Raw genomic sequence first — 17,939 nt, forward strand, 5'->3', positions numbered from 1 at the left:
TTGGAGCTCTTTCACCGAGGGCCACTGCTAGCCCATAGGGCACCTGCGGGTACCTTAGAAAAAGGTTCTCTTTCCTCAAGATATTTATTTCACTTTCATCTTTTAGAAAATTATGTTAACATACTGATTGTTAGAATAGGATATTTTGTTGCCAGAAAATTGGAATAATATACATACAAATCAGCCAGATTTAGAATCAACAAACTTGCCATGAAGTACAAATAATTTTTACAATAATAAAGATTATCTACGGCCGGGCGCAGTGGCTCACGCCTGTAATCCCAGCACTTGGGAGGACGAGGCGGGTGGATCACAAGGTCAGGAGATGGAGATCATCCTGGCTAACACAATGAAACCGTGTCTCTACTAAAAATACAAAAAACAACAACAACAACAACAAAAATTAGCCAGGCATGGTGGCAGGCGCCTGTAGTCCCAGCTACTCTGGAGGCTGAGGCAGGAGAATGGTGTGAACCCGGGAGGCGGAGCTTGCAGTGAGCCAAGATCGTGCCACTGCACTCCAGCCTGGGTGACACAGCGAGACTCCGACTCAAAAAAAAAAAAAAAATAATAATAATAATAATAAAGATATCTACATGCCGGGCACGGTGGCTCACGCCTGTAATCCCAGCACTTTGGGAGGCCAAGGTGGGCGGATGGATCACCTGAGGTCAGCAATTTCAGACCAGCCTGACCAACATGGAGAAACCCCGTCTCTACTAAAAATACAAAATTAGCCAGGCATGGTGGTGCATGCCTGTAATCTCAGCTACTCGGGAGGCTGAGGCAGGAGAATCACTTGAACTTGGGAGGAGGAGGTTGCAGTGAACCGAGATTGCGCCATTGCACTCCAGCCTGGGCAATGAGAGTGAAACTCCGTCTCAAAAAATAAAAATTAAAATTAAAAAATAAACAAATAAAGATATTTACATTCTGAATGGCCCTTCCCCTCGAGGGAGGCACTCTGGAGCAGTGTACAGCCCATATAACTATGGTGGCAGTTCTGCTTTCTCCCCAGCTTCAAGACTGCAACCCTTTCCCAAAAGGAAGCCACATTCTAGACCTGTCTGCCTACACAGAGGGGAGTCCTTGGCCCACCTCCTACCTATGATGTTGAACATGCAGAGGGGGCAAGTCCGATGCTGATGTAACCAGGGGTCCACACAGTTACGATGGAACTCATGGAGGCAGGAAATGACCCGTAGCTCCTGGAGAAAAAGAGGGGGGTCCAAACCAAAGGCTTCTGTAGCCATAGGAATTGCCAGGAATCAGGACATCCCCAACTCCCTTAGGCCTCTCCTTGCTATTATCTACTTGTAAAAGACCTCACAGTAGAGTAGGAACGGTATGAGCTTTGGTATCACATAGACCTGGATTTTGCACCTAGCTGCATGACGTTGGGCAAGTTTCTTAACAGACAGTTTTCTGCTGTAAAATGAAGATAAAAAAATGAATCTAACCCCACCCTTCATCGCCATGGGTCTAAAATGAGATAATGCATCCAAAGCACCACTGCAGCCTGGCACGTGGTACACTCTCAACAAACAATAGTGCTCTTTCACTGGAAGGTCAGAAAAGTGACCAAACTTCAGGCTGGTCCCTGATCTCTGCCTCATGCAGGATACATGGGAAACAGATGTAGCCAGGGTACCCATACCAGCCCCTAGGCCTGCCCATCCCTCCCCCAGCTTCAGTCTCCCCAGTCTGGTCATGGAGGTGAACCGCAGGACCTGCCTTACCTGCCCCTCAGAGAACTCCTCCAGACAGATGGCACACACAGGGGCTGAGCTGCAGCTGCTCCCTGAGTCTGGCCACTCACCCCGGGCCTGCCTGCTGCTGGCCTGGTACCTCCTGGTGGCCAGCTGGCTGATGGCCCAGGCTGTTCTCTGCTGAAGCAGATCCTGGGAAGAGGAATGGGGCTCAGACTGGGGCATGGGCTCCCCTTCCCTCCCTCTCTGGACCCCAGCTTGGACTCCGTTCCCAGTCACTCAGGTAGATCACATGGCCAGTTGAACATCCTTAGGAGTTCGTCTCCTTGGAGCTCATATGTGGCTCTGCCAAGCATGCCAAGCCCTCCCAGTCCACCCACCTGCTTATACCATTAGCTTTTCTTCCTTTGATGACCCATGAGAGAAACTTTTTATCCAACTGCTGCTTGACATTTCAACTCGGATATCTAATAAGCATTTCAGACTTACATGCCTCATCTTATTAACCATGGGTTCATCTCCAACCACATACCTGTCTTCCCCGTCTTCCCCATTACAGCAAATGGCAATTCCATTCTCTTAATTGCTCAGGCCAAAAATCTTGGTGCCATCCTTGAGTCCTCTCATATCCCACAATCAATCCATTACTAAATCTGTTGGCTTTGCCTTCAAAATATACCCAGAACCTAACTATTGCTCACCATTTTAACTGCCACCTTCCTAATCCAAGCTACCATTACTGTCACCTGGATTCCTGCAATAGCCTCTTAGCTGGTTTCTCTGTTTCCAGCTTTGCCTCCCTGTAGTCTATTCTCATTACAACAGCAAGAATGATCATATTAAAACTTCAGTCAGATCGTGACGCCCCTTCTCACACAACACTCCAGTGGCTCCTGTTTCACCCACAGTAAAAAACAAATGGCCTCAACAGTCCAATACAACGGGGCCCCCACCAGCTACTCTGCCGTCTCACTCTGTTCCAGCCACAGCCTTCATGCTGTTCCTCAGATACACTAGACACATTTCTGCCTTAAGGCCTTTGCATTTACTGTTCTCTCTGCCTAGATCCCTTTCTCCTCCGTTACCTGCACAGATCACTCCCTCTCCCATTTAGGGTCTTTGCTGCAATGCCATCTTCTCAATGTGGCCTTCCCTGGACTTGCTTGTAAAAATTAACTCTGTTAATTTTTACTAAAAATACAAAAATTAGTAGCTCCCAGCTGCTCACGAGACTGAGGCAGGAGAATTGCTTGAACCCAGGAGGCAGAGATTGCAGTGGGCCGAGATCACGCCACTGCATTCCACCCTGGGTGACAGAGCAAGACCCTGTCTCAAAAAAAAAAAAAAAAAAAAATTAACCCTGTTCCCTTGCATTCCCTCCCTCCCCACTTTGCTATCAGCATTATCATTTTTTCTCCGTAGTACATATCACCATCTAAAACATTATAGATTTTACTTATTTAGTCTGTTTATTGTCTGTTTTTTCCCTCTAGAATAAAAGCTCTTTGAGGGTAGGGGTTTTTTGTCATCTTCTTCACTGTACTACCCTCAGCACCTGGAACAGTGCCCGACACATAATAGAGCTTGGTGTATTTGTTGAATGGATGAGTAATACGAGGAGAGGCTGCTGGAAGTCAACAAAGACAGATGCTGGGGTATTTTGATGTAAATAGTTTCATAGGTATAAAGGTGCCTTCCTCACGTACTCCTTCCTTCTCCCCAACCACCCACCCACACGCACGCACACGTTCACCGCCGCCAAAGACCCCACACTGCTCACCGGCCTGCTGTGGCGGGGGCGGCACCGGATGCGCAGCACCGAAGCCAGGATGATCACAAAGATGGTGCCCACCACTGTCAGAAGGATCCACACATCATAATCTGGCTGGGGAGTGAGCAGAGAGGGAAAGGGTCATACTTCCAGGGTGGGCTGGGTCAATTCAGGAGGAAACACAGGAGCCCGGGAGGCACATAGCTAGCTGGAGGTTCCCTTGAGTCCTCCATCTGAGGGGATGGAGAGGAATCTGCAAGTGGGATTAGGTGGGCCCTCCCTGCCCAAGGGCACTCAGAGAGGGTCTTCCAGATGTCACTAGGAGAAGTACTATCTCAAAACCCATATGCTTGGGGAAAAAAGAGAAAGGGACCCCTCTGCAAGGTGGGAGTTTCTTGCCAGTGAGCCGCTGGATGAGGTTCTTGGCCAGTAGAGAAGCCCCAATCAGGGGTCATGGATCACGGGACCAGGGTTTCATCCTGGCTCTGCTATTCCATGCCATGAAGCCACAGAGCTGTAAAGAACTTTAGAACTCATCTGTCCTGATCTGTTCATTCTGTAGGTGAGGCCCAAAGACGGGGGAAAGCTTGCCCAGAGGCACACAGCTGATGGATGAAGTTGGACTAGAGAGTTTCCAGGATCTCTCGCAGCTCCAGGAGTCTAAGGGCTTTTGGTGGGAGTTGCCACAGGACAAAGTAGGGGTAAGTGCAGGGCAAGGTCTGGAGGTCTAGTGTGCTTACCCAGGCCGGGGGCTCCTTCAGCTCGATCCTCACATGGGCCTTTTGGTTCTTGTACACAAACTCCATCAGCTTCTCAGCGTCATTACCCCAGATCAACACCACTGGCCAGGTCAGCCCCAGCGGCTGCTGCAGCTACGGGGGAAAGTGCCCACAGGGCTGCTGTGACTTCTCCCTGCCCTTCCCTCTCCCCTGAGAGCTTTATCTTCCTCCATCCAGCCCCCTCCTTGAACACGCAAATGTCCCTGGGTACCTGCTCAGCAGCAGCTCGATCCTCAGTGATGTCAAAGAGGACAGCGCTGGCTCCTCGCTCACCCGCCATCCGAGCCTGCAGAGGCACACAGTAGAGGTTGGGCTAAGGTCAGGGAAGGACAGAGCCCACCCACGGGCTAGCCTCACCCCTCACACATCTATCCCTTCCTAGGATTATGCCCACAGCACACCTCTGCACACTCACATCTACCTATGCAAGGGGTCACTGGGTCTAAGATCTCCTCTTCTGCCTCCTGAGCTCACTCAGGTCCCCACTGCCTTCAAGGGATAATATCTAGCTTTTCCTTTTGTAATGGAACAAATCCTTAAGGGGGGTTTACAGGGTGCCAGGTGGTGGACCTGGCTCTAGGATAAAAGACAAATAAGACACAGCTCCTGCCCTCAGGGTACAATCAGCCTGCCTTCACTAAGAGGTGTGAGCACGAAGAGCAGGAGTGACCTGCACCCCTTCGAAGGAGAAGAGAGAGAAAAAGGGGACAGCAGAGAAGTACAGCTCTCCTTCAGAGGGAACTGGGCTTTCCAGGGCCCAGCCCTGCCTGCAGGGCATCTCCCCACCTCAGGCAAAGGTCTAAGAGCCTGGGACGCTACTCTCACCCAAGGCCACCATCACAAAGCCCCAGTCTCAGCTCATCTCATGGGCTCCCTCTCCTTGCCACACTCTACTTTGCCAAGTCTTTCTCTGGCTCCAATTCAAGGACTTAGAGGAGTCCTTGTCCAGTGGCTTATCCTTTTGTCCTCTCCCTTAGGGTGGCATTAGAGACAAAAGTGGGGAGGGACTCAAGGGGCTAGTCCCATATGGTAAGTGTGCACACGTGCATGTTCACCAAGGGCTCCAAGAGCCAGCTTGAGGAAGCAGAATCTAGCCAACCAGGGAGAACAGATAGCAGTGCCAGAAAGAGAACAAAAAGCAGGAATCCAGGGGGTGTGTGTAGGGAGGGGAGTAAGGAAAGGGAGATAAGAGCTAAAGGTGGGGGGAGGGGGGAGGCACAACAGCAAACAACTAACAGGCACTGTGAGGAGCTGCTCCTGGCCTTGGCCTGGGGCCTCCCGGCCTAGCACAGCCACCCTCCAGCCTTCCTCCCTAGGGCAAAGGTTCATCTTCTAATGGCATCAGGCTGTGATTTTACATCCCTGGGCACCGCCCCCCGCCCCCAAAGTCTCTGGGGTCTTCCCACAGGCACTGAAGGAGTTAACCCTCCTGCAAGTAGTGGTGGCAGCAAGAAGAGCCAGCACTGGGACTTACTCACAGGCTCAGCACTTTGATCTCTGCCTGTCTTCCCAGGGAGAGCCTGTCAGGGCAGGTCTCCTGCCAGGCAGGCTGGGAGCAGCTCCTTTCCTTGCTCCAGCTCCCTGCTCTCCACTCCCCAGACAGCGGCAGGGCCCAGGGGGCCACTCAGAGCCCACTGCCTGCAGGCAGAGGAGACACTCAAGTGGGGCCACATTTTGGTCAGGAAGGTAACTTTCCTTCCTCCCCCAGGAGCTAGGCCAAGCCTAGGGCCCAGGCTTACCAGGCTAATTGACTGGAAATTCACAGGACCAGTCAATTCCAGAATGGAAGTGCTGAAGGAGTTGAGAGGTTCATGGCTTCCATCTTGCCTACTCACTTCCTCCCAGGAAGTCCACCTCATCTAAGCTACTCCAGGCAGGTAGAGACTTTCCAATCTTCAGAACCCTCCTAACAAGGGTATGGGAGAAGTACCAGGGTAAAAGGAATCCCTGGTAGGGAACCCTACTGGTGATCTCCTATTCCAGGGATTTGGTCAAGGGACAGGAGAGGTCACCCCAGTAGTCACAGAATTGGGACTCCCAGGCCTCAGTTTTCACATCCCTAGAACAAGACCCTGGACCCATCCTGGCCTGGAAGAGCATGAGGAAGGGCAAAGACTTTCTTCTTTGGAGATTTTGTTATTTCCCCTCCCCTCTCTCTTTGAAGAATTGGGGTAGGAACAGTGGAAGGCAATTACTGTGACATTCAAACACTCCAGCCCATTACGGCCCATAATTACAAAGTTGTAAAAGTGATCAAAGAGCCCAGAGCACTGGCCAACAGGGGAAAACAAACAGGACTTTCAGGCAGTGAGTCCCTGTGTCCAGAATTCTAGGAATAAAAAGCAAGATTTGGGGACAGATAGCAGTCCAATCTAGGGCTATCTATGCCTCCTGTCCACCTGCCCCCAAGAAAGTAAGTGGAGGCAAAAAGGAAAAAAGTACTTCTTTGAGGACTGGAATTTGGAAAGCAAAGAGAGGATAGGCAGGCCCTCAGGACAGGAAGACAGTTTTAGAAAGAATCCAGAGAGCTCTTTGGAAGCTTCAGAGTTGGCCAGCCCTAGGGGTAGCAGGCAAAGGTGCCACAGCCTCTAGCAACAGGAGCCATTACAGAGAGAGCAATGAGAGTGAGTTGCAAGTCTGCCTCTTACTTGCAGGACTCACTGGTCAGCTGCTGCATTTCTCTGGGCCTTAGATTTTCTTCTCCAGACAAGAGTCCCTGTATATCTTCTGCTTATCAAAAATGAAGCACCTACCGTGCCCAGGGCACCAAGCCACGGAAGGCCAGGCCCTCCAAAACAGCTCATAATATAGTTGTGGAGACAAGGCACATACATAAAGCTATAATGCTGATAATATTCTAGAGCACAAAGGAATAGAAACAGAAGTTTCCAGACCTTTTTTCACTCCAGAAGGCTCTCCCCTCTACTATCCCCTCCACCAACACACATACACACAATCTGGCACAAATGTTCAATATACAAAGCAGATAAAAGTGAGGCTGCTTACTTTGAGGTAGGGGTGGGGACAGGAAGGACCTTTGGCCTCTCCCCTCCACCCACCATGTGCCTCCCTGAAACCTAGACTTAGCAGAAGATGGTGTTGAAAGCATGCACAGACACCCTACCCGCTGGAGGCATGCCCCCAGGGAGGGATTTCTGCTCCTACTAGGCTGGCTGGGCCTGGGCTGGTCAGGATAGGTTCAGTAGCAAAGTTGGGATTCCTTTGGGCTTGAAAGTTAAGGGTGAAAGGAAGGAGAAGGAATATAACCTTTATTGAGATCCACTGCCCAGATTGCCTAGGGTTGAACCCTGGCTCTGATACCAACTATTAGCTATGAGACTTGGGACAAGTCACTTCACTACTGTGTCTGTTGTTTTTTTTTTTTTTTCTGTAAACTGGGATAATAACAGGACCTAGTCCATAGGGTTGTTATGAGGACTACATAAACGAATCCACACAAAGCATTTATAATAGTGCCTGGCACGTGGTGTTGCTTAAGCATTAGTTATTATTATATCAGCTATTATAATAATAATTATAATTATTATTATTTTTGAGACGGAGTCTCACCCTGTTGCCCAGGCTGGAGTGCAGGGGTGCAATCTCAGCTCACTGCAGTCTCCGCCTCCTGGGTTCAAGAGATTCTCCTGCCTCAGCCTCCTGAGTAGCTGGGATTACAGGCATACGCCACAAGGCCCGGCTAAATTTTTTTTTTTTTTTTTGAGAGGGAGTCTCGCTCTGTCACCAGGCTAGACTGCAGTAGCGTGTGGTGTGATCTCGGCTCACTGCAACTTCCGCCTCCTGGGTTCAAGCAATTCTCCTGTCTCAGCCTCCAGAGTAGCTGGGACTACAGGCGCACACCACCACGCCTGGCTAATTTTTGTATTTTTAGTAGAGATGAGGTTTCACCATGTTGGCCAGACTGGTCTCAAACTCCTGACCTCGTGATCCACCCACCTTGGCCTCCGAAAGTGCTGGGATGACAGGTGTGAGTCACCACACCTGGCCCTTATATCAACTATTATTAATACTACGTGTTTCCCACATGTGATTTCATTTACTCCTCACAACTCTATAAGATAGTCATCAGCCCCACTTTTGAGTTGGGAAACTGAGGCTCAGAGGAACTAAATAATTTGCCCAGGGTCACCAACTGAGAAGCGGTGGAGGCAGAATTTGCACCCAGGACCTCAGCCTTCAGACTGCCTGTTCTTTACTACCAGGTAGTGGCCTCCACGGTAAGAGAGACAGGGCTTGCACCCATCTGCTTTTCTCCAGATCTAGCTCCTTCTAGCAGGCAAAAGGCCAGTGCACTAGTTCAGGCATGAGGTGATAAGGCTCCAGCTCATCACCAGGATGGCTGTGGAGCTGCTAATAAAGAAACAGAAACCAATCTGGGTGACTGGACAGAGGGTGGAGGGGGTAGTGGAGTGGTGACAAGAATGGAAGCCTCCAGAAGACTTATGGTGAGGGTTTCAGAAAAGAATAAGCGAGACAACAAATGGAAGGAAAAATATCCCCAACCTTGTTAACTACAAAAGCACGGAATGATGATGCCAATGATGATGATAGTAATGATAATTGCAATCATTTATTGAGTGGTTACCATGTACGTGGCACGGGGCTAAAGGCTTCCATCTGTACTGTCTCATTAAATCCTCCTAACTACTTACAAGTCCCATTATTATTCCCCTTTTACAGATGAGGAAATAGAGGCTTAGAGAGGTGAGCTTAAAAAGTCCAGGTCACACTGAGAGGCAGTGGAGGAGCCAGGCTCCAAGCCCAGGGCTATCTGACTTGAGAGCCCCAGCTCTGTCATTGGTGACAACACCACTGACACCCATAGGAAAAGCCAAACCAGAGCTGCAGGGGGTCAGTGGTTTCCAAACTCTCCCTCCCCTAAGACTCCATCTTTCCCTTAGACCTCTCATGAGTCACATTTTAAGAAAAACAGATGTTCGGCTGGGCCCAGTGGCTCATGCCTGTAATCCCAGCACTTTGGGAGGCCGAGGCAGGCAGAACTCTGGAGGTCAGGAGTTTGAGACCAGCCTGGCCAACATGGTGAAACCCCGTCTCTACTAAAAATACAAAAATTAGGCTGGGCGCGGTGGCTCATGCCTGTAATCCCAGCACTTTGGGAGGCCAAGGCGGGTGGATCACCAGGTCAGGAGTTCAAGACCAGCCTGGCCAAGATGGTGAAACCCTGTCTCTGCTAAAAATACAAAAATTAGCCGGGCGTGGTGGCAGGCACCTGTAATCCCAGCTACTTGGGAGGCGGAGGTAGAGAATTGCTTGAACCCCGGAGGCGGAGGTTGCAATGAGCCGAGACCACGCCACGGCACTCCAGCCTGGGCGACAGAGCAAGACTCCATCTCAAAAAAAAAAAAAAAAAAAAAATTAGCTGGGCATGGTGGCGCACAACTGAAATCCCAGCTACTCAGGAGGCTGAGGCAGGAGAATCACTTGAACCTGGGAGGCGGAGGTTGCAGTGAGCCAAGATGCAGCCACTGCACTCCAGCCTGGGCAACAGAGCAAGATTCTGTCTCAAAAAAAAAAAAAAAAAGAAAAACAGATGTTCTACCAAACTAACTACATTTATTACTTACAATTTATTTTCTTATGAGATAACTTGTATTAACATGCTGAACTAATAGAATTCCAACCAAAACAAAACCAAGTACTTGAGGTAAGCCTGTGGAACCTCTGAAATATTGGAGGTAGCTCAAAGACTCATAAGAGTCACAGGCAAAGGTCTAGAGGTCCTGTGAGGTAGCAGGCCAGGGTGCAGCAGGCAAAAGAGAAGGCCCACAGCTGTGGAAAGGGGGGCAGCCCCAGGCCAGCTCCCATCAATAGCAGCAAAGCTTCTCGGAATCCTTCTTCCCCATCTCTCTCTCTCTCTCTCATACACACACACATACTCACTATGTAATGCAGTACAGGCACTGGGAACTTGTTTACCAAATGAATAAATGAATGACATTTGCCCATATTTTGTAAGGAAAGAGAAACGAAACATCCAGAAGTAGGGCAGGCAGCTGCAGCCTAACAACTCTGCTGCCATGAAGGCTCATAGCCTTGCAGAGATGCCACACTCCCCAGCTCCTCCAAGTGCATCCTGACCCCCTGCTTCCCACCACCTCTGGAGTCGCCTTCCTTGTCAGCACGGCCAGGCCAGGTGAATATCTTCACCCACATTCAGAATCCTGCCCACATCCCTGCCTGCCATGGGATGAGGTAAGAACCCAGGCTGTTTCCTTGCCCCCAGGAGAATGAGGATATCCACAAGGGATCTGGGCCTGAGACAGCAAGCTAGCACAAAGGCCGGGAGTGTCACTCTCCTCTCTCACCACCCTTGGGGGCATACCCGTGTGTGCCACACAAAATCTAACTACACTCCACACGTATGTTCAGTTTTCCAGCTAGAAGGGAGGCCACAGATAGATTAAGCCTCGTTTTGAGAAACAGACAGGGTTGGATTCAAAGCTCAGCTCCACCCCTTCCTAATTGTATCATCCAGCAAGTTACTTGACTTTTCTGATCTTCACTTGTCTCATACGTCAAATGGAGAACAATAATGCCTACCTTTCCTGATTGTCCTGAAAAGTGAATAAGATCATACACACAAAGAATCTGTCCCATGTCCACATGGCACATTATAAGCACATAGAAAACAGTAACTGCTGGCCGGGCGCGGTGGCTCACGCTTGTAATCCCAGCACTTTGGGAGGCCGAGGCGGATCACGAGGTCAGGAGATCGAGACCACGGTGAAACCCCGGCTCTACTAAAAATACAAAAAAATTAGCCGGGCGTGGTGGCAGGCACCTGTAGTCCCAGCTACTCGGAGAGGCTGAGGCAGGAGAATGGCATGAACCCGGGAGGCGGAGCTTGCAGTGAGCCGAGATTGCCCCACTGCACTCCAGCCTGGGCGACAGAGCGAGACTCCATCTCAAAAAAAAAAAAAAAAACAAAAAAGAAAACAGTAACTGCTATTGTTAGTTAAAGCAGCAGTCACAGGCAAAGGTCTAAAGGTCCTGTGAGGTAGCAGGCCAGGGTGCAGCAGGCAAAAGAGAAGGCCCACAGCTGTGGAAAAGGGGCAGCCCCAGCCCAGCTCCCACCAACCATGGCCTGCAGCAATGTGCTTTGCAGCTTTCTTCTAAAGAAGCTGAAAATCTGAGGGTTTTTTTTTTTTTGAGACAAAGTCCCGCTCTGTCACCCAGGCTGGAGTGCAGGGGCGCGATCTCAGCTCACTGCAAGCTCCGCCTCCCAGGTTCACGCCATTCTCCTGCCTCAGCCTCCTGAGTAGCTGGGATTACAGGCATGTGCCACCACGCCTGGCTAATTTTTTGTATATTTAGTAGGGACGGGGTTTCACTGTGTTAGCCAGGATGGTCTCAATCTCCTGACCTCGTGATCCACCCACTTTGGCCTCCCAAAGTGCTGGGATTATAGGCGTGAGCCACCGCGCCTAGTGAAAATCTGAGCTTTTATATAAACATTTTTAATTTTTAAATGTGGCAATTAATTTACACATTGAAAAGTCGCTGTGAGGGTTAAACACAACGTGTCTGCAAGCTAAACCCAGCTTATGGGCCACCAGTTTGCAGCCTCAGGGGAAAAGTGTAAACTTTTTAAGGGTGGGGCAATGGTTTCTATTTCTGCTGTTCTTGCACAGTGCTCAGTGTATATTTCTAAAAGATGGAAATCCCTTCAATTGACCCCTTCTTTGCTCTGGTGCAGAGCAGGGGAAGGGACTCAGGAACTCCCAAGTGATGGGAAGAAGGTGGGATGGGGAGCATGCTGGGATGAAGGTCAAAAAGTCCTGCTAGTGCTAGTCGGAGGAGAAAGAAGAGAGGTGTGAACTTCCACTTCTCTCAGACCAGTCATGGGTTAGGGAAATCCAAGGGAATCAGGTACATCACTCTTAGGAAACATGGGGACAAGAGGGCACAGGGTCTTCTCATAGCCCAGAGCTGGGTGAAGTTCCGGGTATGTGTAGGGTGAAGTGTGAGTCTACCTTGCTGGCCAGTGACAGGCAGGGGCGGGGGGCCCGTCGAGGACTCTCCAGCTTGACGATGCTGATGAATCCAGGCTCCAGATTGTCGTCATCACTGGCATTGCACAGGTACAGGGGGTGGGACTGCAGAGAGAGACAGACTTGGTTAGGGAGGCTTTAGGCAGCAGGAGTGAGCTGTGAGAGCCATATACCTCTCCATTATTCTAGGGAGGTACCAGGCAGGTGTCTTGGTGCCGTAAAAGAGTAGGCATTATGATTAGATTGCCTCATAGTAAGAGTGACCACTGTTTGTCACTTCAGAGATGCTGGGGCCAAGGACACAGGTAGTGGAGGCAGATAGGAGGGAGAGGGTGTCCCAGAGGGGACCTAAATGAAGAGCTTGCTGCAAAGCAACTCTAACAACCTTCAACTCCAACAATCCACTGGCCAGATGCAGATGGCTCTTCTCCTGGCCCCAGCCTCTCTACCTCCTGATCCTTCTACCTGCTCCCCAAGCCCCAGGCTAAGAGAATATCCATGTGTGCCTGCATCGGTGCTTTCGGAATCCCCATGGGCAGTGCTGGGTGCTGCTGGTGCCTCCTGCCTCCTCAGGCTCTCTTCATCAAAGGGATGAGACCACCTCTTCTCATTCATGGCGATTTGTACACCCATTCGAATCTAATTTTCCCTAAACAAAATGTCAGAGTGCAATGAGAACAAAGTATGACTTATTTGGCCCTGAATAATCCTATGGGCCAGGGACTCCTATATAGTAGAAACCCCACGTATCCTGGCAAGAAAGAGATTTCTTATTAGAGAGCTGCCCACACTTCCCCTCTACTACTGTTGAAGTCTGAAGGACTTCCAGAAAGAACCATCGGAGGAACCACAGAGAATCTTGAATTTATAAAGATGTTTATGAAGATAATGTCAATGATGGATTTAAAAGCACACTTTCTGAAAGCTCTTTCAGGCTATTTCCTCTGTGTCACTGCGGTCCCTTGAACATGGTAGGTTCTCAATAACTATGTACTACCTTGCTTTGAATCAAAAATCTCTGGGCAGGGGGTGTTGAGATAGGAAGGAGTTCCATTCTTGCTCCCAGAGTTTAAGGCCTACTAGTCTGGTAGTGAGCAAGGCTTAGTGTGGGAGAAAGGTTATAATGTGCCCCTGCCCCAAGAAAAAGGCTGGGCCATGAGGGTGGAGTTGTTCTCACGTAAGTGAGGCTGCAGCCCCTGTCTCAACAAGCTGCATTAGTCTCTCCGTCTGTCCATGCATCTATTCATTTCTTTGTTCTGCCAACACGGAAGGCCCCCTTGGTGTCGGGCTCTGTCCAATGCAGTGAGGAGCTAATGATGAGTAAGAGAGGCTCCTTGCCTTAAAGCAGCTCAAAAGACAAGCATGCAAACCCACTGTGATGTTACAATGCAAGGGCCTGTGGGAGGGCACAAAGAGGGGCAGCTAACAATACATATGGGAAGCAGAGCAGTTTTCACATGAGGTGACTGGAGAGCTACCTTGAAGGCTAACTAGGTATGTGTTCACCTCAGGGACCAATGAAAGGGAGCGGGGTTGGGGAGCCACATTCCTAGCAGAGGAAGCCACTGCAGCAAGGAACGGAGGCCCTGCACGAGGCTGAGGTAGACTGTGGGCAGTGAGGTCTGGCACGAAAGGGAAGGCAGGACATGAGGCTGAAAGGATCTGCAAGAGTCAGGCCACAGAGCTGGGACCACAGATTTGCACTGGAGACCAATTTCTCTGAAGACTGTGGAGGAGACTCTGGTGTGGTGGGGAATCTGAAGGCAGCTGCTCCACCAGAGCAGAAGATGGAGGCCTTCCCTGAGGAAGGACAAATCGCAGCCACAGAAGGTTCTGCTCTGCTTGCTCTTCGACCCTCCCCACACGGTGCAGCCTTCTCCTGATGACTCCAAGATGCCACTCACTGACAAGAGGGTCGCCTGGGAGAGGAAAGTCACTTTGGAGAAGTTCCTACAGTGTGTCTGCAGAAATTTAAACAGCACTCTTCCCCAGGTTTGAACAGGGAACCAGCATCTACAGCTCAGTGCTGCATTGTAGGAGGTGGAAGGGAAAAAAACCTGGTGTGAGTCACCAAACTTGCCTGGTTCTGAATTAACAACTATGGAAGAAGGAATGGAAGGAAATTAACCATCAATAAAGGCCTCTCTTGTGTGCCAGAGCTTTTAGACATTATTTCACTATAAGGTAGGTGTTATAGCCATTTTCAAAAACAATTATTTAATTTTTTTTTTTTTTTTTTTTTTTTTTTTTTTTTTTTTTTTTTTGAGACGGAGTCTCGCTCTGTCGCCCAGGCTGGAGTGCAGTGGCGCGATCTCGGCTCACTGCAAGCTCCGCCTCCCGGGTTCACGCCATTCTCCTGCCTCAGCCTCTCCGAGTAGCTGGGACTACAGGCGCCCGCCACCACGCCCGGCTAATTTTTTGTATTTTTAGTAGAGACGGGGTTTCACCGTGGTCTCGATCTCCTGACCTCGTGATCCGCCCGCCTAGGCCTCCCAAAGTGCTGGGATTACAAGCGTGAGCCACCGCGCCCGGCAATTATTTAATTTTTATGAGCACATAGTAGGTATATATATTTATGGGATACATGATATGTTTTGATACAGGCATGCAATGTGTAATAATCACATCATGGAGAATGGAATATCCATCTCCTCAAGCATTAATCCTTTGTATTACAAACAATTCAATTATACTCTTTTAGTTATTTTTAAATGTACAATAAAATTATTGTGGACTATAGTCACCCATTGTACTATCAAATCCTAGGCCTTATTCATTCATTGTAACTTTTTTTTTTAAACCCGTTAACCATCTCCATCTCCCCACTACCCCTATCATAGCCACTTAAAGAACTGAAGCTTGAGGCTGAGAGAAATCAAGGTCAAACAAGATTTGAACTCAACTCTGCCTGACTCCATTGTCGGAGCCATGGAGCTCCAAATGAACCCTCCATCCATCAACCCTCCATCCATCTCCATGCTAATGATAGTCAGGATAAGGACAGTACAGTTTATATTTATTGGGTAAATACTGTGGGCCAGTGATTGTTCTATGCACTTTTTCATATTAACTCTTTTCATCCTCATAACAACACTATCAGGTAAAGATTGTTATTGTCCCCATTTTAAAGATGAGGAAACTGAAGCACTAAAAGGTTAAATAACATGCCCAAGATTACACAGCTAGTAAGTGGTAGAGATTAGAAAAAAAATGGAAAGTAGTAGTAGGATAAGGTTAAAAAAATATTTAAGAACAATTTACATTTTATTTTGAAAACATACCTTCCCCGAACTCATTTACTAAGAAAATTTATCTTACTAAAGCATAAGGGCCCAAATACAAGTCCCTAAAATGTTGGTGATGACCCACGGGATTCTTAGACCCTCTTCTCTTTTCACTCTTCTTTTTTTCTTTTTTTTTGAGACAGAGTCTCCCTGTGTCGCCCAGGCTGGAGTGCAGTGGCGCAATCTCAGCTCACTGCAACCTCCACCTCCTGGGTTCAAGTGATTCTCCTGTCTCAGCTTCCCAAGTAGCTGGGACTACAGGCGCCCGCCACCATGTCTCGCTAATTTTTGTATTTTTAGTAGAGATGGGGTTTCACTATGTTGGCCAGGTTGGTCTTGAACTCCTGACCTCATGATCTGCCCGCCTTGGCCTCCTACAGTGCTGGGATTACAGGCATGAGCCACCATGTCTGGCCCCCTCTTTTCACTCTTGATGCCTTCTCTGGGTGACCGCAGCCAATCCCATGGCTACGGTGCCCACACAGAGGTCAGTGATTACATATGTACAGTTTCGTCTTCTCTTGAGCTCCAGACCCTTATGTCTAACAGCCCCCTGACGTTTTTACCTTAATAATCTTAAGTAGAACACCTCAAACTCGGCATGTTCAAGACTGAACTCATTCTATCCCCAAAACTGCTCCTCCAGTGTTTGCTGTCTCTGGGATTGGAACCACCATCCATCTATTACCCAAGCGAGATGTTCTCCTCCTAGCCTCCATCTCCTTCACTCCCACTCCAACCACCAATATCCAATCAATCACCAAATTCTAACAATTCTACCTCCTAAATATTTGTCTTATTTTATTCTTTCTTCCATTCTCACTATCACTATTCTAATACAGGCCACCATCACTGTCAACCCTATTTACCGACATAACCTACTCCCTAGGGTCACTTCATCCCATTCGTTCTCTATATTGCAGCCAAAGTGATCTAAAATGCTAACTTGAGCATGTTACTCTTCCACTTGCAGCTCTTACAAGGCTCCTCGTAGCTCCTGAAATAAAGTCTGTACTCTTAAACATAGCTTAAAAGGCTCCGCCTGGTCTGGGCCCTGCCTCATGGCTTAACATTCCCTTCCTATATCTCTTCCCACCTTGCGACCTATGTTCCAGAAATAATAACTTGTTTCATTTCCCTGAACACCTTTGGCACTTGCTGCTCTGTCCGGCATTTCCCTAATCATACATTACCCCACGGTATTGTAATTGTCGGCTTACTTCCCTCTCTTCTCCAGATGATGACTGAGTCTAGCCTGCCCCCCACTGCCTGTTACTTTGTGGGCACTCAATCAATATTTGTTGATTAAATATTGAAAGTCTATAACCAGATAATTGACGATAGTTAACTATGAAGACAAGACAGAGCACACCCAAATCCTCATAATGGTTGCTCTGGGAGAGGAATTAGAGAGGGGGTAGTAGAGAGGGACTTTGGTGTTTTGCTTTGAATACTTTGATCACAGGATAATACATGCGATTTGAGTTTTGTTTTTTGCTGTTGTAGAAGAATAAAAAAGAACGACAGTTATTTATATTTTGTTCCATGTCTTTTCCCTCCTTCCCTTCCAAGAAGATGGCTTCACCTTCTATTTCCTTGCCTTAGGGGCATTTGCCAAAAGCAAATGTTGTTTAAAGTCCTCCCTTCCTGGCTTTTGCAGAAAAACTGAACTTACTGAGGAAGTGTGAGTGTCCGGAAGGCAGAAGGGCCTGTGGTGAAGGGAGGGGTCAAAGTCTCAGAACCTGGAGGGCAGGAAGGAGGGGTCTGGAGCCAGCGGGAGGGGCCTGGAGCTGAGTGGTGGGAAGCTGCAGCCTGTGCCCCAGAAGAGGTGGGTCCCTGGAGAAGGATTGAGTACTAGACCCCAGGAGGCTGGCCCCTGGCAGAGATGATGTGCCTGTGTGGATTTCAAGGGAACGCCTGTGTTTGGACAAGGAACGTATCTGTGGTGGCCAGCACGGATGAATATCAGAGGGGTCCCTTGGATATCTTGGTTTTTATAAAACTCTGGGACTTTTGTGCTACTCTGTGAGGAGAAGTGCCCTTGAAAACAGATGTCTATGCAGCTAATGGGATAGGACCTTGGTGTTAGATTTGATAAAAAAAAAAAATAAATAAAGTAACATGATCTTTCTAGTACAATCATATCTGTGGCATGACAATCATACTCATACTTTTGTATGGTTTGACTCTTTTACAATGAGAGCTTTTCAAATATTCTCAAATTAAAAACAAATAATAGCCATTTGAACTAGGACTCAGTTCAGCACCTAGCAAGAAAGACAGCATCGGCATTCCTTGGGTATAACACAGGGGCTGTCTTTGCCCTTCCTCCAAGGAATTTTCAGCCAGGAAGCGGGCTCTTG

General features: G+C 48.7%; 1 protein-coding gene across 7 annotated transcripts in view; it reads right to left on the reverse strand.

Moving 5' to 3' along the window:
- The window catches only part of RNF43 (ring finger protein 43), a 64,435-nt gene that overhangs the window by 5,352 nt on the left and 41,144 nt on the right, over positions 1-17,939 (reverse strand). For 6 of the 7 annotated variants that reach the window (XM_063628508.1, XM_063628507.1, XM_055258551.2 and 3 more), the window contains 6 exons: positions 12,275-12,397; positions 4,471-4,545; positions 4,221-4,352; positions 3,490-3,594; positions 1,740-1,901; positions 1,106-1,208 (listed from right to left, as the gene is read on the reverse strand). In XM_063628508.1, coding sequence (XP_063484578.1) covers positions 1,106-1,208; positions 1,740-1,901; positions 3,490-3,594; positions 4,221-4,352; positions 4,471-4,545; positions 12,275-12,397 — 700 coding nt within the window. The remainder of the gene's footprint in view (positions 1-1,105; positions 1,209-1,739; positions 1,902-3,489; positions 3,595-4,220; positions 4,353-4,470; positions 4,546-12,274; positions 12,398-17,939) is intronic. The other variant, XM_055258552.2, reaches the window with a different exon arrangement.

Source organism: Symphalangus syndactylus, chromosome 20, assembly GCF_028878055.3.
Source record: "Symphalangus syndactylus isolate Jambi chromosome 20, NHGRI_mSymSyn1-v2.1_pri, whole genome shotgun sequence".
In the NCBI taxonomy this organism is placed as follows: domain Eukaryota; kingdom Metazoa; phylum Chordata; class Mammalia; order Primates; family Hylobatidae; genus Symphalangus; species Symphalangus syndactylus.